Raw genomic sequence first — 22,163 nt, 5'->3', positions numbered from 1 at the left:
ATTATATTATATTAAAAAAGATATGGTTGTTTCATTATCCACCTTAGTATATTGTGCCAATGCAAAATCATATCTATAGACAGCAAATTTTCTGTTGACAAACTCACACTAAAAGTGAAAAAATAAGCCAAATATTATACAAGTGATATGAAGTATTCCAAAAGCCAAATATGCAGAAATGTTTGTCAGCAAATTTTCTGTTGACAAACTCACACTAAAAGTGAAATAAATTAGCCAAATATTATACAAGTGATATGAAGTATTCCAAATAAGCCAAAAATGAAGTTATATTTCTGAAACCCATATTTTTAACCAATCCATATTTTTATTGAAGATTCAATGTAAATAATCAAATCATGGTAACAAAGCATTCCTTTGGTCCCAACGTAATATTCAAAACAAAAAAAACAAAGCGAAAGAGTTGGTAAAAACAAAAACAAAGTTTGTATCAAACAAAGTTTGTGATGATAAGTGTATCAAACAAAGTTTGTGGTTGCTATATGAGACCAACTAGTATTTAAACGAGCCTTGTCTCATCACCATTTAATCAATACGAGCTTATAACTATCCACATATACATTTTGCAATCAAATAACTGATTAATCGAAAGATGGAAGGAAAAACTTTGATTCTAAGTGTGCTCGTAATGAGTCTTGTCATGGCGCAGATTCAAGTCGAAGCAAAGAGTTGTTGCCCGACCACGACTGCAAGAAACTGTTACAATGTATGTCGTCTTCCTGGAACTGCTACGGAAACTTGTGCAAAACTTTGTGGATGCAAAATTATTAAGGGGACAAAATGTCCTCCGGCATATACACGTGACATTCTTGAAAACTCTGGTAATTTTATCTGTTTTATTTTTTGTTTCATTAAGTTATATCGTTTACATGTTGGACCAAAATTTGATGCAAGTTCTAAGAATTTTTTTATTTTTTTTTATTTAAGGTGATGCCGTCAACGAATACTACAAGCACTACAAATTTTAGATGATATAGGTTCGCCATCTGTTACGCATATAATTTGTAGCTACTATTTTTGACGATTAGTTACTAATTACTAATTAGTGACAAAAATTAAAATAAAAAGTTTCGTAGCAAAATTGTACTTATTTGTAAGAAATAGTAACAACTTTAGATAAAAATATAGTTTGTGATAATTTGCTACTAATAAGTAACAATATTTTTGTAACAAATATAATCAATACGTAACAAAATTTATCGTAGACGTAAGAAATTTTGTAGTAATTAGTTACTAATTTTTTACCCACCTACTAATTAGTTTTTTCTTCATCTCTTTATCTTCTTCCTCATTCCTCATTTCTCCTTTCTCATTCACCCCTTCGTCTTTTTTTTCTTCTTCTTTAATCTATCTCTTCTCTCTAATTTCAAATCAGGAATTATGAATTCTTCTCCCTCACCCGCAGCAGCACACCGCCGCATCGCTATATATCCACTCTTATCTCATCACGCTTCTCGGTCTTCCCCTCACCTCCACCCCAATCCCACCGTCAGCGAGTTTGGTCTTGGTTCGTATTCGTCATCTTATCTCTCAGATTTACTACTAGCTTCCTCCTCTCTTTATTCTTTTTTTTTTTGTCAACCAAACACTAATTAGAAAGAGACTCCAAGATTGGAAGCCCAAACTGGAGGAAAAGAGTTTACAAAAGAGGAAGCACAAATTAAAGATCTAGACGACTGGGCAAAACAATCCACCTTCAAATTCGATGAGCAAGGAATTTTGGACAAGGAAAAGTGAGGAAAGGCGGTCCATAGTAGGAGAAAATCATGCAGGAGGTTAGAGAAGGCAGACCAGTCTTTGGGAGCGTGAATCATCGTGACTAAATCTGCACAATATGTCTCAAAATTTTGACAGGAAACACCATTTGGAAGGGTATACTCTAGAGTTAATTAACAAAAATGTCATGAACAGTAAAATTTTTAAGTCAAACTGCCACTTTTTCCTTTTGTTTTCCACAATGCCACAACCTTCACTTAAAAAGACATAAATGCCCCTCAATGAATATTATGCTGGTGATATACAAGATATTGATTTGTTTGATGTATATTACCATTTTATATTTTTTGTTTGTTGTATTTATGAGAACTCACACCAATGTCCGTACTTCCGTACACTCATCAAGATGGGCCGTCCGTGCGGTTTGGAGGCTTAGCGAGTCCAGTCCATATAGAACAGCCTCCAACGATCACCAATACTTCGAGATCCTTCCATAGAGCCGTTGGTGAGAGTAAGAAGTGGGAAGCAAGTCAAACCAAGATCACATGTTAGCTTAAGGAAATGTCACTCTCATCATATGTAATTGTGCATAGCATCTTAGTAGAATATTCTGTATTGTAAATGTCTATATTTAGATTGTAACTAGGATCTAAATCAAGTAAGAAAAGAGATTATCTCTTTCTCCATTACTCTCCAAAACTCTCAAACTCTCTCTACTCTCTTTACTCTGTTTCACTCTGTTCTACACTCTGTTTCGATTTCTGTTCGTTACTACACTCCCTCTCAAATCTCTCCATACTCTACAAGTCACCTTGATTCTACTTAAAACTTACATGGTATCAGAGCGAAACGCTCCTCTCTTTTGATTCTCACACCCACCAAACTCTTCCGTACCATAATTCTTATTTCTTTCGTTGAGTTCTTAAAATTTCATTCTCTTTACCCGTTGGACAATTCACTTAACCAACGGTCAGTTTATCATGGAGAGCACCAAAACCTTGATTGTTCCAGTCACTCTCAAAGGAGAGAACTACTTATTGTGGGCAAGGACCACAAAAACATCCCAATGTGGCCGAGGACTTTGGTCCCATATCACTACAAGTGAAGCTCCGAGTAGCAAAACCACTGAAGACGACAAGGATCTTGTCACCAGTGGAGAAGACAAGTGGTTCCAAGAAGATCAAGGTGATCTAGCCATCATCCAAAACTCCCTTGATGCGCATATCCTTGAGGCCTACTTACATTGCGAAACCGCAAAGTATCTATGGGACACACTTCAAAATGTGTTCGGAAATATCACAAATGTCAACCGCATCTTTGAGATCAAACACGCCATCAACAACCTCAATCAAGAGGATATGGAGTTCACCAAACACTTTGGCAAGTTTAGATCTCTTTGGGCTGAACTAGAGATGCTTCGACCTGCGACTGTTGATCCGGCGGTCCTAAACGAAAGGCGTGAACAAGACAAAGTTTTTGGCCTACTCTTGACACTAAACCCCTCTTACAACGACCTCATCAAGCACATTTTGAGGTCGGACAAGCTTCCAAGCCTTGATGATGTTTGTAACCAGATTCAAAAAGAACATGGCTCAATAGGGCTCTTTGGAAAAGCAAAGGAGAGCTTGTGAGAGCCAACAAGGTGGAGATTGCTACTGCAAACAAAGGATACTTCAAGCATGAAGACAAGAATCCACCATTTTGTGAACATTGCAAGAAGACTGGTAACTTCAAGAGCCGATGCTGGATTCTTCATCCCCATCTTCGTATCAATCATGGGGGACCAATTCGTGGAGGACCAAGAGCTCACCAAGCAAACATGGTGGGAGAAACAACAACTTCCACATCAAATGGCCACACTCCGGAGGATAATGGAGCTACTTTAGCGGCGTCTTCGGAGCTGGTGAGGAAGTCGGACCTAAACGCTCTCATCAAAGCCCTCAAAGAGGAGTCCGATAACTCTTACATTGCTTTAAAATCTACCAAACCTCTTATCATTGATTCTGGGGCATCTCATCACATGATTAGTGATTCTAAGTTGATTAGTGAAATTAAACCAGCAAATGGAATTGTGATCATAGCCAATGGATAAGAAGTTCCAGTAAAAGGAATTGGAAACCTAAAATTATTTGACAAAACCTCTAAAGCTTTCTACATGCCTAGTTTCACTTCAAATTTGCTATCAGTCGAGAGAGCTACTACTGATCTAAATTGTTATGCAATATTCGGTCCTAACAATGTACATTTTCAGGATATTGACACAAGTAGAGTACTTGGCCAAGGAGTCTCAAAAGATGACCTCTATGTACTTGATGACTCAAACCTATCCACTACTTCACCATCTTGTTTGAGCTCCATTATTGTTAAAGCTAATAGTGCTATTTGGCATGCTAGACTAGGACATCCCCATTTTTGAGCTTTAGAACTTATATTACCAAGTATGTCTTTCAAAAAGGATGAATGTGAGGCTTGTATTCTTGGTAAACATTTTAAATCAGTGTTTCCTAAGTCTGACAATCTATGATCATTGTTTTGATTTGGTTCATTCGGATGTATGGACATCTCCTTGCTTATCTAGAGAAAATCAAAAATATTTTGTTACTTTTATTGATGAAAGTCTAAGTATACTTGGTTAACATTGTTCCCATCTAAGGATAGGGTTCTTGAAGCATTTATTAACTTCAAAACTATGTGACTAACCATTATAATTAAAATTTTGAGAACAGATAATGGTGGGGAGTACACAAGTCATACTTTCAAACAACATCTTGCTAACCATGGGATTATTCACCAAACAAGTTGCCCCTACACACCACAACAAAATGGTGTAGCTGAAAGAAAGAATAGACACCTTATGGAGGTTGCAAGATCCATGATGTTCCATACATGTGTTCAAAAGAGGTTTTGGGGAGATGCTGTTCTTGCTGCTTGCTACCTCATCAATAGAACACCTACAAAGATTCTTCATAACATATCACCATTTGAGGTATTGAACAAAGAGAAACCCACATTTGATCACTTACGTGTATTTGGTTGTGTTTGCTATGTACTAAAACCAGGTGAACAATGAGACAAACTTGACGCCAAAAGTGTTAAAAGCATGTTCATTGGATACTCTACAACCAAAAAGGATACAAGTGATATGAGCCGAACACAAAGAGAATGTTAGTCTCCCGCGATGTCAAGTTTTTGGAATCTCAAGGATATGATGAGAAGGATTGGGACAATCTCAAGGATCTGTCCACCTCACCATCTGATCGTGCAACGAATCTTCGCATCATACTTGAGAAACTTGGTGTCAACAACTCTCGAATCACAACTAACACCGACAAATCTACTCCATCAGACACAACAAATCAGAGAAGTGCAGACACAACCCCTGCAATAGAAACAGAGGATACGTCACAACCTGAAACTGATGCAGATAATTTAAATTCAGTCGATGTGAATGATGTCTCCAATGTAGAAGACGAGATGCCTAACGATAATGAAGATGACACTGCTGAGGATCATCAAGAAGACATGATACTTCTAAGAAGAAGTGAACGACTTAAATCTGTTCCCTCCAACTGGAAAAACCCGCATATCTTCTACAATAATGTGGCAGTTGCTCATCCTATCCATGCCATATGCACTCTTGCACACTTTCCCTTTGAGCATCAAGCGTTTCTCGGTCAAATCGATAAACATTGGATTCCCCAGAGCTATGAAGAAGCCAAAGATCATAAAGAATGGAATGATGCAGTTAGTGCTGAGAAGAATGCTATGATCTCAAACCAAACTTGGGATGAGGCTGATCTACCCAAGGGAAAGAAAGCTGTTACATCAAGGTGTATTTTCACCATCAAATACAAGAGTGACGGGGAGATTGAACGCTATAAAGCGCGGCTGGTAGCAAGAGGATTCACAAAAACGTATGGGGAAGACTATCTTGATACGTTTGCACCAGTAGCTAAACTTCACACGGTTCGAGTGGTTCTATCTCTCGGAACTAACTTAAGCTGGGAATTGTGGCAAATGGACGTTAAGAACCGACCATCCCTAGCGACCGAGTAACAAGAGAGGTGGGCTGGAATATTTGATTCCGTATAGCCACAGACAACACTTCCCCACAACTACTCCAAGTGACTATAAACTCCTCTAGTACCCCCGAAACCGAGGAGATCACTTCAGTCAATCTCTTATCATCCAAACCTAACTCCAGCTATCTTCCTATGACCCAAACACACAACAACATGCTGGTGTCGCCCGACACCCCAACCTTACCACAAAACCGTCTATACCAGAGCATAACACAAACACTTGACTAAAACACAAACCAACCATTAATTTCACAATCCCACTATTGGATACGAAGCTTATAGCACCACGAAGGTCCCCACTTAACTTCAGCCAAATCGGACTCTGTTTCATCCCCCAGTCATCTCGAACCAGTTCGCGCAGTCCATCTGCGGGTGTAGGTATCGACCGACACCACATTGGTGTCGAACGACACCAATCCAGAAAACACGATCCGAGCCTATCTTCAAGCTCCTTCTCGTTGGAAATACCTAATCCTTCACAACTATCGATTCCCTAACTGATTAAGCATCAAACAACACGACTTACCTGGATAACAGCTAGGAGAATGCCTCCTTATGTCTCCCAATCCACCACCAATCTCCCATCCATCCCCTCACACATGAAGAAGATGGATCTCCCTATTTCTCCTTTGTTCCTAACACAAGATATCCACTCCACGGGAACAGGTCTCTCAAACAAGCCAAGAGTCACCACCATCTCTCAAGAACACTCCCTCTTCTCTCTTTTTCTCTCTGAAAGCGGCGACAAAAAGCCCTCCCCCAAAACCTTGAGTCGACCTCCTCTTTAAATATGTCGGTTCGGGCTTCCATTGAACCAAACCAACCCAAAATCGACACTTTAAATCTATCGGACCGAACCCGAAAAGCTGGTGTCGATCGACACCCATCCCCAAATCCCACTATTTGGTTCATGGAAGTTACAATTCTCCCCCACCAACAAGGATCCGTCCTCTGCAGCACCGTCCTCGAATCGCAGCACCGTCCATCCGCTAAGGACCTCCGTGCCACTGTCAAAACGGCCTGCACGTCCTCCGACCGGAATAAACACCGTAGCTAAGGTTTCTCGTGCAACTGTCGCAACAGCCCGCACACCTCCGACTGAACCCCGAGGTCTCCCTCTAGCCAATATACTCACATCATAGACATTATTTGATCTCAACTCATCCCTTCCCCCACCCGTGTGTCTCTACCCATGAGACATGCTGGCTCGCTGTCAGGCTCACTCCCTTCAGCCACGACATCCATGAAGTCACACACACTGCCCCCGCTCTCAGGTCGCAACCTTCGAGTCATACCGGCTCACTGCCAGGCCATAGCCTACAGCTACGGTATCCAGGGAGTCTCACACGCTCCCCCTGCTCTCAGGTTGCAACCTTTGAGTCATACCGGATCACTGCCAGGCCACAGTCTACACCTACAGTATCTAGGGAATTACTCACACCCATTCCCCCCGCTCTCGGGTCGCAACCCTCGAGACATACTGGCTCACTGCCAAGCCACATCCAACAACTACGGTACATATGGAGCCTCAAAAATCCCGCTCTTGGGTCGTCACCCTAAAGTGCGCTCTCGGATCGTCATCCGAAGCAACATACCACTCTCACTCTCTGGCCACAAAGTCCATCGAGCTATAGGTATCACATGAGTTGGGCCCATACGGCCTTGAGCAAACAAGTGTGATGCCATCGGGTATCTCCCGACTAGATCTACCTCGTCACATTCCACAAAAGTTTCCTTCTTTAGAAACTTTATAATTATGGAAACCTCCTTTTTATGGAAACTTTCTATTTATAGAAACCCTGAGCTATTTTCCTATACAAGTCTATTTCCATTACAGGGCCTGTCCTAGAACCGTATACGCTCTGATACCAAATTGAGACGACCGCACCCAGATTCCTAATCCTCAAACAGGAATAACGGGAAACAATCTCACCAGAACCCCATAATTCCGACGAGACAACCGGCGTAGAAATCGCTCTTTACAAAAACTTCCACCAATACACCAACACCACCTCATCTAGTTACTGAGTCGCACAACCAACCACCCCTAGCGGCCGAGTAACAAGAGAGGTGGGCTGGAATATTTGATTCCGTCCAGCCACGGACAACACTTCCCCACAACTACTCTATTACACTATCAACTCCTCTAGTACCCCCGAAACCCAAGACATCACTTCACATCCAAACCTAACTCCACCTATATTCCTATGACCCAAATACCCCAACCTTACCACAAAACCGTCTATACCAGACCATAATACAAACACTTGACTAAAACACAAACCAACCGTTAATTTTACAATCCCACCGTTGGATAGGAACCTTATAGCACCACGAATGTCCCCACCAAATTTTAGCCAAATCGGACTCTGTTTCATCCCCTAAACGTAGGTCCGAAGTAGTCATCTCGAACCAGTCCGTGCAGTCCATCTACGGGTGTAGGTGTCGACCGACACCAAAATGGTGTTGAATGACACCAACCCAGAAAACAAGATCCGAGCCTATCTTCAAGCTCCTTCTCGTTGCAAATACCTAATCTTTCACAACTATCGATTCCCTAACCGATTAAGCATAAAAAAACATGACTTACCTGGATAACAGCTAGGAGAAAGCCTCCTTGTGTCTCCCAATCCACCACCAATCTCCCATCCATCCCCTCACACATGAAGAAGATGGATCTCCCTTCTTCTCCTTTGTTCCTAACACAAGATCTCCACTCTACAGGAACAGGTCTCTCAAACGAGCCAAGAGTCACCACCATCTCTCAAGAACACTCCCTCTTCTCTCTTTTTCTCTCTGAAAGCGGCGACATAAAGCCCTCCCCCAAAACCCTGAGTCGACCTCCTCTTTAAATATGTCGGTTCGGGCTTCCATTGAACCAAACCAACCCAAAATCGACACTTTAAATCAATCTGACCGAACCAGAAAAAGCTGGTGTCGATCAACATCCATCCGCAAATCCCACTATTTGGTTCACAGAAGTTACATAAGGTGTCACGATAACTGGCACAATGAATATTGCCTCCCATGTTTCCTAAAAGGATTAAAACCATCTATAGACAAACCAAGATAAACGTTCCTTGGCTCATATGCAAAGCTAGGATAGACTGACTAAAAATGTTTTCATGCTTCTACATCTGATGGGTGCGCAATTACACCGTCTGATGTATGTTCTGCATGCCATCTCATTGATCCTACTTTACGCTTTGACTGATACAATCTTTTCAACCTCTCTGCTAACGGTAAATACCAAGTTCTTTTATATGGTATGGGAACTCTTCCACTTGTGTCCTCATACAGAGGTTTACGATAAAAACGACATGAAGTGCGGCCTTCGTCTTCTCTCCAATAAATCATACAAGTATCACTGCACACATCTATCACCTGATATGGCAAACTAAGTCCAGCTACGAGTTTCTGTACCTCATAGTACAAAGCTAGTGAAAGATTATTCTCTGGCAAAATTTCTTTCACAAAATCAGTAATCGCTTCCACACAACCCTCTGATAAATTCCAATCCGTCTTTATGCCCATCAACCTAGTTGCAGCTGATAATGGTGAATGACTCTTCTTACAACCATCATACAATGACACATTTGCTGCATCTAACGTATCAAAGAATCTCCGAGCTTATAAATTTGGCTATTCTACTCTATCTCCATCCTGAATTAATGAGGGCGCACTTTCCCTAAACACATCGTTCTTCATATGAAATCTACCTACGTCTACTTCTATCGATGGTTCTTCTACACTATCCGCATTATAATATTGACTAGTACTACCATTATCTACCATTGATTCACTTTCTCCATGCGAAAACCATATCTTATAACCCGACATAAATCCATCCCTAAACAAATGCTTCTTTACTAAGGACAAAACATAATACCTGTTTCTCGCGTTATGCTCTGGTTTGACGCGAATAACATTATTTGTCTTAAGACCTTCCTTGAACTCTTCTGTAAGTTTTCCCGTCTCTTCACTGTATCTAGGTTTATTCATCCATGAACGAAAATAACCATAAAGATCTGAAGAAGACATTATTGTTGGTATTGTGTATATTATCGTTTACCAAACAAGTGAATCATACTTGAATATATATACACAAAATTTCCAAGATATTTGTGAGAGATTTCCAATGGATTTCTGAGGGATTTTTAAATTTCAATGGTCACATTCAACGGATATAATCGCAACGGCTATATCGCAATGGATATAATCGTAACGGATATAATGGCAAAGTTCTCAGCAATCCGTCTAAGTATAAACCAACGGTCTTCTGCCCCCCGGAAAGCCGTCGGAAGTTTTGAAAAATTTCCGAGGTTATTTTGACGACCGGGTTTTTGTCAGAAATTTCCAAGAAATTACTGACGGATTAATAAATTTCCGAGGATTTTCTGAGAGATGTATTTTCCTCAGAATTTCCTCGAAAATATGTCGGAAACCTCTTGAAAACTGTCTGAAATTTCCTATGGATTTTTCCGTCAGAAAATCCATCTGAAATCGACGTGCTTTCTTGTAGTGTACACACAAGGTTGCCTATACATGATAAGATTAAATCCTAGTAAATCTAGGCTTTAAAGAATATTTACATATTTCCTAGGCCATTAAAAATATTTGTTAGAAATATTTTTTTTGGGATACCACTTTTCAAAATACCCTTTTTTAACATTTTCATTTTTACCTCTTTTTACAAAATTACAATTAGGTTTGAATTCTCTATTTTATATTTAGAATATAGTTTTGAGGGGTTAGGGTTTAGTATTTGAAGTTTAGGGATTAGAATTTAGTTGTTTTATACATAGAAATTGGGTATTTTTGAAAATGGATAACATGAAAGTGTATTTTTAAGAAGTGGCATAAGAAAAATGGTGTATTTGAAAATCCCCTTTTATCATCCACTCCATTCACAGTTGGTTAGAGTTAATAGATAATTCTAGAGTACTAAATACTTTACATCACCATGGATAAATTATTTAAAATAATAAAAAAAAAAAACACACACAATTCCTTTACAAAATATATGTATTCTACATCTCAGCTAGGAACCACAATCATTTGCAGAATTGAACAAACGACAAGAGAGCCATGAATATCTTTGTTGAGTATAAACAAAAATACGTCATATCAGAAGTTGCGGTGCCTCAGTGGGGATATTGAATGTGATGCAGTTATGTCTATAAGGATTACATATTTTTTTGGGTTATGTGTAACATCTCGAGCCCAAATTTTGGGTGGTTATGGATCGACACAATCAAAATTATAGTTATACGGTTTATTTTGAGATCGTTCGGTTTACCTTGGTTTGGGATTTAAAATCCTAAGACACGTTTTAAAAGGCTCGAGCAGCCTCTTTTTGGTGGGTTTTTCTGTTTTGTTGCTTTTATAGAAAGAGAAAAGAGGGAGAGTTGGCTTGTGTGCTTGATCCAAATGCTTAAGGAGAGGATTCAAGATAGTTAAGAGGAACAAAAGAGGCTTGTTTTGGTGTTGTAAATGGAAGGGGAAGCAGATCATTAGATGTTCAAGCGTGAGAATTTCGTTGTGGTGGTTGTGTGGGTTGTTTTGTCTCAATTCTTTCAAAATCAAAGGTGAGTGCATGATCATGACTTATCTAAGCAATTAGAGTTTGTGTTGTTTGATGTTGTGATTGTGTAATTGATTCCTTGTTGTTTTAGTGTTTTGTGGTATTGTTTGACTGTGTGGCCATGATGTGGATGTGTCATCGTAGGAGATGATGTGGTGAGTTTTAGGATTGTTTGATGGAGGAGATCGTCAACAGAGGTGTTGAAGGGTTGGGTGTCGACCGGCACCAAGTGTTTGTCATGAGAGGAAATATCGATGAGTGTCGATCGACACCAAGGGAGAGGTGGTGTTGTATGGTTGTGGTGTTGTCGACCTACACAAGGACCAACACCAGTTGTCTGTGGACCGAGTTTTGATTCATGATTGTCTTTGGCTGTTTTTGTGCTGTTTTCTCGTGAATGATCTTAATTGCCTGTGTATATAGTCTAAGAGATGGGTGGATCGCCTCACTAAATATTTGTCAGAATACTTACACATCTCTTTGCTTGTAGTTTAGGTAATTTGTGACGTGAAATCATGGCGATGAAGAGAAAGATGATCTAGTGTCTCGGTTTTGTGTTATTGGTCATGGTGTATTGTGTTGTTGGAACCTTGGATAGATATCTTTTAGGTTGCTGGTTATGTTATATGTATCCGCTTTGCATATTGATGGTTGATTTATGTTGTTAATTGGAATTGGACATCATTTGTTTATTATTAGTTGGTTTGTATGTTGGTTTAATAAACTATTATGAAGGCTTAATTATTATATTATATTAAAAAAATGGGTTGGGTTGTTTCATTATCTAAGTTAGTATATTGTGTCAATGCAAAATCATATCTATAGACAGAAAATTTTCTGTTGGCAAACTCACACTAAAAGTGAAATAAATAAGCCAAATATTATACAAGTGATATGAACCATTCCAAAAGCCAAATATGCAGAAATATTGTTCAAATATTTTAAAATACCACTCAAGTTATATTTCTGAAACCAAACACACTTTAATTTCCTATAGCTTGAATATGTTAAATTTGGGTTTATTTTGGGCTTACAACTAAAAACCAATTGGCAATTAGTGGATTGGTCCTAACCTTTTATATATTAATGATAATCTTTTCAAACTTCAGATGTGGGACTTGTATTGTATCCCAACAAATCTCCGCTTCAAACAAAGGACCATATGTGAGATATTAACACTCCTCAAGATGATAACTCCATCTCGAACCGATCCCACTTGTACCAATAATAAACCCATTCTTGGGTCCTCTTGTAACATCCGCGAACCGAAATCCTGGTTTAGGGATTGCATCGGTCGATGCAAGGCCGGTTAAGTATGGACGAGTTTAAGTTAAACGCTGCGTTTTGGGTTAGGAAAACCCTTAAACTCGAATTTTGTCTCATTCGGAGAGTTTGGCCGTTTTTGAGAGAAAAGAAAAGAGAGAAAAGGTTCTTGAGTGTTCTTGAGGATTTTGGGTGTTTTGAGGTTGTTCATGTAGAGATCTGTAGCTGGGATCGTTGTAGGAGCTTCCTGGGAGCGTTGTTTTGCTGGTTTAAGGTTCAGAATCTTCTTGGCAAAGGTAAGTGCATGACCATGGCTTATCTAAGCTGGAGATTTCTCCGATCTGCTTGTTTTTGTGTTGTTTGGCTTGTTAGAATGTTATTTGGGACGTTAGGAAGCTTTCTTGTGGCTTGGGATCGAGTTTTTGACGTTTGTAGGAACGAAGATCCGGCGAGAAGCTTCGGGGAAAAGCGTGTCAGTCGATGCAAACTTTGTGTCGGTCGATGCAGTGCCTGGTTTGTGTGTTGATTGTTGTTTGATGGTTAGAGTATTTCTATTGCTTGTGTGTATAGCCCAGTAGATGCGAGGATTGCCTTACTGAGTGTTTTTGACAATACTCATGCATCTCAATATGTGTTTGTGGTGCAGGTAAAGACAAAGTGCGATCGTAGAATCAAGGCGATGAGGAGCAGAATGTTCTAGAGGCTTGATTGATTGTGGTCTAGCTATTGTTAGGTTGCTAGTGTCGAGTTGATAGAACATTGTAGGATGTTGGAACTTGGTTATTGCATTGTTGGTTATTGGATTGTTATTGTTGGAATTCTTATTGGTTTAATGGAATCTTTTTGTTATCCAATGTTGTTGATTGTTGCTAGGTTGCTAGTAGATATGGGACCACTAGTGAGTTAATATTATTAATATATATATATATATATATATATATATATAAACGAGAAGGGTCGTTTCATTTTGGTATCAGAGCCCTTACGGTTCTAGGTCTAGAGTTCACTGTTGCTTTTGTTGTTGATGTTTAGGATTTCATGCTAGAGTTGATTATGTGAGTTAGTCAATTGTGTGTGGCATGAGGTCCTAGAACATCCTCTTTGAGCCTACAGTGTGATTCCACAGTGAGTTTTAGTTTTTGTGTTTTTGTATTATGTTAAAGATTGCTTGTTAGCCTCTGTTCTTGGAAGTGTAGTGGCTAAAGGTGTTTGAGTTGTTGGTCGTGGACGGGGACGTGGTCGTGGTCATGGACGGGCGGGTCCTGAGGCCAGCGAGTGTGTGGTCTAGAGTTCCACGAGGAGGTACGTCAGAGGGCCGCAAGCATATCAGGAGGGACCAGAGGGGGTTAGCTGGTGAGGTGCCGGGGGTGCTAGGAACCCAGGTGTGGGGTTGCAGCAGGTGGAGCCTAGGGTCGAGATGATCGCTTGGCGTGTCTGTTGGCGTACTGTTGGAGCGGTTACCGAGAGGAGTACCAGTGCAGGCTCCAGTTGTACCGCATGTGGCGGGGTGTAGCCAAGGACTTTGGCTGTTAAGGACTTTCCATCTTATGTAGGAGGATGGAGTAGTGGTAGATGACCTGTGCGAGATTCTTCGCTAGAGGTATCGAGCCTAGAGAGGCAGACAGATGGACATATGTAGTTGGAGCAGATATTTCTCTGTTTGGTGGGTAATCCAGTTGGATTTTAGAAGTTGAGTGGACAGGTGTAACATTGTAATGTTATACTCGTACCCCGGGAAGTACCTTTGGTCGAAAGATGTTTATAGTCTTTAAGGTTTGTTGCTCCTGAGGGGATGAGTAGTTCTTCAGATACCGAGATCTTGAGGATTGTGATCCAAGAGTGTGACGGTATAACTCGAAGACGCTGGTCTGAGAGTGAGGTCGGTATGGCCCAAGGGTTGCGACCTAAGGGTGGAGGAGTTTGGAACAAGCAATGCCTAGGACGTGATTATAAACATAACGACTGAGTGTAGACCTCGAGAGAGTGCTGGTGGTTTAATCTCGGGTTTTGGATGTGTTGATCAGTGGGTCAGAGTTTTATGACCGAAGCGGTCATGAATGTGTGGCTATTGCGCCAAGATTGTGCGGCCGGTGGTTGGAGTCCCAGGAAGGGGAGTTGCAGCAGGTATGAGCCGGGAAAGGTATGTTTGCCAGTTACATAAGTTCAGGAGAAGCCTTCATGGCAGGATAAACAAATTGTTGCGATGTTGGATGAAGTTCATTGGAGATGGACAGGGTTGCTAGATTCATTGTTTTGGTAAGGTTGCTGGGGGAAATAAGTCAAGTGGGTTGAGTTGGCGGCCTGCAAAGCATTCGATACGATGAATCGGAATATGCGAACGTATGGTACTTGTTTGTTTTATTACGCTCGTATTGATGATTTGCTGTGGAAAATTGCTAAGCAGAAAGCTAATTTTGGATTAAACTACCTTGTTGAAGTTTCAGAGACAAGTTACTAGAGATTCTTGGATGGAACAAGAGGTGTTGATATTTGGGTGGTGGTGAGTTGATGTCGGCATACTTGATTATTAGTCTATTAGAGCTGAGGAAGTAAATAAGGGATTCTTTTGCCTTATCACTTCACCGTAGGGAGCGTCGGTGTTGTTCGTCAAGTAGAAGGACGAGGTATAGATTTATGAGTTCACGGTGATGCCTTTCAGGTTGACTAACGTGCCAGCAACATTTATGAGATTGATGAGCAGCGTATTTCAGGAGTTTTCTGAACTTGGCTGTCATCATTTTCATCGATGATATCCTGGTTTATTTTAAGAGTCCTAAGGAGCATGTAGTGCATTTGAGAGCAGTTCTGGAGAAGTCGTTGGACCAGAGATTGTTTGCGAAGCGGAGCAAGTGTAGTTTTTTGCAGCGTGAGATGGGTTTTCTGGGTCACATTGTTTCTGCAGAGGGGGTTTCTGTAAATCCGGAGAAGTTTTAGGCTATCCGAGTTTGGCCTAGACCGCAGAATGCCACAGAGATCAGAAGTTTTCTTGGGTAGACAGGATATTACAGGAGGTTTGTGCAGGGATTTGCGATCAGAGTACGTTCGATGACTAAGTTGACAAGGAAGGATGTTCCTTTTGTTTGGTCACAGGAGTGTGAGGAGGGATTTGCAAGCCTAAAGGAGATGTTGACTACTACGCCAATGTTGGCTTTGCCTGAGCAGGGAGAACCCTATATTGTTTATACAGACGCATCCAGAGTTGGTTTGGGATGTGTGTTGATGCAGCATGGGAAGATGATTACTTATGCTTCGTGGCAGTTGCAGAAGCATGGGGACAACTATCCAACTCATGACTTGGAAATGACAGCAGTAGTATTTGCTCTGAAGATTTGGAGGTCTTATCTGTATGGCGGGAAGGTACAAGTATTTACAGATCAAAAGAGTTTAAAGTACATTTTTACTCAGCCTGAGCTGAATTTGAGGCAGAGGCGTTGGATGGAGTTAGTAGCGGATTATGATCTGGACATAGCTTACCATCCTGGTAAAGCTAACCTAGTTGCAGATGCCTAGAGTTGGAAGCGGGCGGCTTCGGCTCAGGAGCAGGATATGGAGGCATTGGTAGGTGAGATTAGTGCATTGAGGTTGTGTGCTATCTCACAGGAACCTTTGGGTTTGGAGGCAGCTGATCGAGCGGATTTGTTGAGCAGAGTGCGATTGGCTCAGGAGAGTGATGAGGGGCTGGTGAATGCCTCCAAGGCTGCGGGTTTGGAGTATCAGGTCTCAACTAATGGGACTATCCTTGTGCATGGTCGGGTCTGTGTGCCCAAGGGTGAGGATTTGAGGCAGGATATACTGAGAGAGGCTCATTCAAGCAAGTTCTCTATTCATCCAGGAGCGACCAAGATATATCGTGACCTCAAGCGGTATTATCACTGGGTTGGGATGAAGAAGGACGTAGCCGACTGGGTTGCGAAGTGTGATACTTGCCAGCTAGTGAAGGCTGAGCATCAGGTTCATGGTGGTTTATTGCAGAGTTTGCCCATTCAAGAGTGGAAGTGGGATATGATCACGATGGACTTCGTTGTGGGATTGCCTGTGTCGAGGACATTTGATGCGATTTGGGTCATTATGGACCGTTTGACCAAGTCTGCGCACTTTCTGGCCATCAAGAAAACTGATGGAGCAGCGGTTTTGGACAAGAAGTACGTGATAGAGATAGTCAGATTGCATGGTGTGCCTGCTAGTATTGTGTCTGATGGAGATTCCAAGTTCACCTCGGTGTTCTGGAGGGCGTTTCAGGCAAAGATGGGCACGAAGGTGCATATGAGTACAACCTATCATCCTCAGACCGACGGTCAGTCGGAGAGGACGATCCAGACTTTGGAGGATTTACTGAGGATGTGCGTGTTGGATTAGGGTGGTCATTGGGCAGATCATTTGAGCTTGGTTGAGTTTGCTTATAACAACAACTACCAGACGAGTATTGGGATGGCTTCTTATGAGGCATTGTATGGGAGGCCGTGTCGTACACCGTTATGTTGGACTGAGGTGGGGGAGAGGAGCATTTATGGTGCAGATTTTGTTCAGGAGACCTCGGAGAAGATTTGGGTTCTGAGGCTGAACATGAAGGAAACTGAGGATCAGCAGAAGAGCTATGCTGATAAGAGGAGGAAGGATCTTGAGTTTCAGGTTGGTGATAGAGTGTACCTCAAGATGGCCATGTTGCAGGGTCCGAACAGGTTATTGACAGAGACTAAGTTGAGTCCGAGGTACATGAGTCCGTTCAGAGTAGTTGAGCGGGTGGGACCAGTGGCATACCGGCTGGAGTTGCCTAAGGTTATGCATGCGTTCCACAAGGTGATTCATGTGTCGATGCTGAGGAAGTGGCTTCACGAAGGTGATCGGTTGTTGGCTAAGATTCCTGGGGATCTTCTGCCCAACATGACCTTGGAGGCGAGACCGTTGAGGGTGCTCGAGAGGAGAGTCAAGGAACTTCGGAAGAAGAAGATTCCATTGATGAGAGTCATGTATGACTGTGATGGAGTAGAGGAGCAGACTTGGGAGCCAGAGGCGACTTGGGAGCCAGAGGCGAGGATGAAGGCAAAGTTTAAGAAGTGGTTTGAGAAGGAAGCCGCGACTAGAGCTTGTCTAGCCGGGTCCAAGTTGTTGTCCGTGGCTAGAGCGGGTACAAAGTATTCCAGTCCATCTCTCTTGATACTTGGTCGCTTAGGGGTGGTTTGTTGTGCGACTAAGTAACAAGATGAGGTGGTGCTCGGGATGCGGGTTGATGGCTTGGATTATTGTATCTTATTTTCTTATGTATTTTCGTTGAGGTTGTAACGATTATGACATTTTTTTAGATTAATAAGATGAGTATATTTTTCTTTATGTTTGACTATTGTTGTCATGGGAAAGAGAGAAATAGCTCGGGTTTCTATTTTTGGGAAGTTTCCATAAATTGAAAGTTTCCACAAAAAGGAGGTTTCCAGAGTTAGAAAGTTTCTAAAAAGGGAAAAATTTTATGGAAAGTGTTGAGGTAGATCTAGTTGGGAGATACTCGATGGCATTAGATTTGTTTGCTCAAGGCCGTGTGGGCCCAACTCATGTGTTACCGATAGCTCGATGTATTTTGTGACCAGAGAGTGGGAGTGGTATGTTGCTTCGGATGACGATTCGAGAGCATGCTATAGGGTGACGACCCAAGAGCGGGATTTTTGAGACTCCCTGGATACCGTAGCTGTGAGCCGCGGCTCGGAAGTGAGCCGGTATGTCTCGAGGGTTGCGACCCGAGAGCGGAGGGAGTGTATGCGAGTGACTTCCTAGATGCTGTAGCTTAAGGCGGTTGGCCTGATAGCGAGCTAGCATGATTCGTTGGTTGCGACCACGGACGGGGGAAGCACTGAGTTGTGAGCAAATAACGTCTAGGATGTGAGTATATTGGCTAGAGGGAGACTTCAGGGTTCAGTCGGAGGTGTGCGGGCTGTTGCGACAGTTGCACGGGAAACCTTGGCTGACGGTGTTCAGTCCGGTCAGAGGACGTGCAGGCCGTGTTGATGGTGGCACGGGGGCCCTTGGGGGATGGATGGTGCTGCGGGATTCGAGGATGAATCCTTGTTGGTGAGGATTCCTGGGAGCGTTGTTTTGCTGGTTTAAGGTTCAGAATCTTCTTGGCAAAGGTAAGTGCATGACCATGGCTTATCTAAGCTGGAGATTTCTCTTATCTGCTTGTTTTTGTGTTGTATGGCTTGTTAGAATGTTATTTGGGACGTTAGGAAGCTTTCTTGTGGCTTGGGATCGAGTTTTTGATGTTTGTAAGAACGAAGATTCGGCGAGAAGCTTCGGGGAAAAGCGATGCTCGGCACTTTGTGCGTCGGTCGATGCAAGTGCGAGGACGGCGCGTAAAACCTAGGGTTTTCGTGCTATGTCGAGCATGCGTTGGTTGATGCAATGGAAGCATCGGTCGATGCAAGTGAACCTTGCATCGGTCGATGCATATCTTGCGTCGGTCGACACAACCCCAACTGGTGTCGGTCGATGCAAGCTTTGTGTCGGTCGATGCAGTGCCTGGTTTGTGTGTGGATTGTTGTTTGATGGTTAGAGTATTTCTATTGCTTGTGTATATAGCCCAGTAGATGGGAGGATTGCCTTACTGAGTGTTTTTGACAATACTCATGCATCTCAATATGTGTTTGTAGTGCAAGTAAAGGCAAAGTGAGATCGTGGAATCAAGGCGATGAGGAGGAGTGGTCTAGGTATTGTTAGGTTGCTAGTGTCGAGTTGATAGAACATTGTAGGGTGTTGGAACTTGGTTATTGCATTGTTGGTTATTGGATTGTTATTGTTGAAATTCTTATTGGTTTAATGTAATCCTTTTGTTATCCGCTGCTATTGATTGTTGCTAGGTTGTTAGTGGGTATGAGACCACTAGTGAGTTAATATTATTAATATATATAAAAAAAAAACGGGAAGGGTTGTTTCACCTCTTACTTAGGTTAGCAAGAGAGACATGTTCGTATCCACTTTTCTAGGTCCACTAGAACTTGAATATTTGGCTCTGATATCATATTAAATTTGGGTTTATCTTGGACTTCCAACTAAAAATCAATTGTCAATTAGTGTATTAATCATTTATATATTACTAATAATCTTTTCAAATTTCAGATGTGCAACTTGGATTGTATCCCAACAGAATAAACCAATCCGTATTTTTAAATAAAGATTCAACTAGGTACTAACCCGCAGAAAGCCGCGGGCTGATTTTTATTTCAAATTATTTTTTAATAATTATATTTATTTAATAATTTTTAATAATTTTTTCTTCAAATTTGTTTTTAATTAATTATATTTATTTAATTAATCAATTAATTTTAATTAAGTTTTTCTAATGGCAACTCAATGTAAATTTTTACACATTTTAAGGTTGGTTTCATATTTGTACTTCTCAATTAATATAGTATAGGAAAAATGTAAATAATCAAATCATGGCAACAAAACATTCATTTGGTCCCAATCGTAATATTCAAAAAAAAAAAAAATGAGTTGGTAAAAACAAAAATAAACACAAAAAACACGTTGTAACAACTTTTTGGATTTTTGTCTCATATTTTAATTTGGCATCAGCTAGACATAACTAGAAGATTTTTGTTTATAACTTATAACTAGAAATTTCTACAACCACAATAAATAAATTAAATAATGAAACACAAAACTTGATTGACAGAATACACATAATATAAACTCTCTACTCATACATATATATATATATAGTTATAAAGCTAACTATAAGAACGTCATCATAATTACACAGTTAGCACGAACATACAAAATACATATAGCCAGCTAGCAAAACTAATACGGAATAGTGACTCCCTATTATGTACCACAAACTTTAACAGATTTGTTTTCTTTTTCTGGTTAACCAAAAATAAAAAAGAAGAATAAAATTTTAAACTATCCTTAGTGTAAATTCGATTGCCATTAAGAAAAGGTTTGGTCCACGCAGCGTGTACACACAAAGTCTACAGAGAATGTGATGATAAGTGTATCAAACGAAGTTTGTGGTTGTTAAATGTAGACCAACTAGTATTTAAAGGAGCCTTGTCTCATCACCATTTCATCAATACAAGCTTATAACTCTCCACATATATATTTTGCAATTAAACAACTGATCAATCGAAAGATGGAAGGCAAAACTTTGATTCTAAGTGTGCTCCTAATGAGTCTTGTCATGGCTGAGATTCAAGTCGAGGCAAAGAGTTGTTGCCCGAACACGACTGCTAGAAACTGTTACAATGTATGCCGTCTTACTGGATCTCCTAGGGAAACTTGTGCAAAACTTTGTGGATGCAAAATTATTACGGGGACAATATGTCCTCTGCAATATCCACGTGACATTCTTGAAAACTCTGGTAATTTCATCTTTTTTTTTCTGTTGTTTCATTAAGTTCAATCTTTTACAAGTTGGACCAATAACTTTGTTATTTTTTATTTTTTATTTATTTAAGGTGATGCTGTCAACGAATACTGTAAGTTGGGTTGTGCATCCTCTGTGTGTGGTACTTTAACAACTCTCCAGAACTCCGGTAACGCAAAAACTCATTAATATTATTATTATTATTAGACTTTTGGAGCAAATGAAAATCAATTAATTATAATATTATTTCTGTAAATTAGATGCAAGTGAAATTGTGAATGGAGCAGTTGTACAATGCACCGAGGCATGTTCTGAGTTATGTACCAAGGGCTCATCCAATTAAGTTGAAACTGCCTAACAAGCATATCCACGAACTATGTGTTGTTGTTTTTCCTGTTTTCAATAATTGTCGTTTATGTGACAAGAAAATGCTAGAGTCTTGAGCTAGCATATACTATTTCCAGGTTTTCTATGTGACGTAGAAGAAGGTCATCGATCCCTAGATTGTTTACCCCTTCTACTTGCTATTCTCCAAATAAAGTAAAATTATGTGTCCTTATCTTCTATGATCAAAACAAACTCTCGCTTTAACGTAATTTTCTTACAATCAGCTCATATATCTCTTCACAACATCCAATACCAACTTAGCAAAACAGTTCAGACTTATAAATCTCAATTTATTTAAAACCATTCAGAATGCAATCGATAGGTTGAAGTAATGGAAAACTTATTGTCATGATTGTTAAGAGTAGTAACCCAACAGACCTTTCGTGTTGGTGAACAGTAACCCTATAGACTTTAAACACAAGGGAAAGGTGAAATTCTTGGTAGTATATTATGGACCGAATGATTACACCAAATACTTCCAAGAGTAGTTTAAAGCTAAAATTTGATTTTGGTGTTTTAGACTGTAACTTAATTAACAATAGAATATGAATATTTAAATATTGAAAACGCCTTAGTTGGTCTTTTACCAATAAGGCAATAACCAATACGAAAATATTTGAATTATTAAAAATTAGTTTTGCATTATCTTTAAAATAGAATTGTATGTTAGAAAAACCACTACTCTTCTTCTCTCGTTAAAACTCCAAACTCCAAATGTATAATATTTAAAAGATCAGTTTTATTTTCCAACATAATCACC

General features: G+C 40.5%; 1 protein-coding gene across 2 annotated transcripts; it reads left to right on the top strand.

Annotated features, from left to right (window-relative positions):
• The first annotated feature begins 548 nt into the window (after window positions 1-548).
• LOC104706574 (thionin-like) lies at window positions 549-21,575 on the top strand. Of its 2 annotated transcripts, none has more exons than XM_087461694.1 (3): window positions 549-839; window positions 21,108-21,185; window positions 21,277-21,575. In XM_087461694.1, exons 1-3 carry the CDS (start codon window positions 611-613, stop codon window positions 21,357-21,359), a joined length of 390 nt encoding a protein of 129 aa, XP_087317820.1. In that variant the 5' UTR covers window positions 549-610; the 3' UTR covers window positions 21,360-21,575. The 2 variants fall into 2 exon arrangements, with proteins under 2 accessions (XP_087317820.1, XP_010421072.1); XM_010422770.3 differs by lacking the exon at window positions 549-839 and adding an exon at window positions 20,611-21,011.
• Window positions 21,576-22,163: the final 588 nt, after the last annotated feature.

Source organism: Camelina sativa, chromosome 8 (genome assembly GCF_030686135.1).
Source record: "Camelina sativa cultivar CO46 ecotype springtype chromosome 8, ASM3068613v1".
NCBI classification, from domain to species: Eukaryota; Viridiplantae; Streptophyta; class Magnoliopsida; order Brassicales; family Brassicaceae; genus Camelina; species Camelina sativa.
Note: the sequence above shows the minus strand (reverse complement) of the source record. Positions and strands in the feature narration are given on the sequence as shown.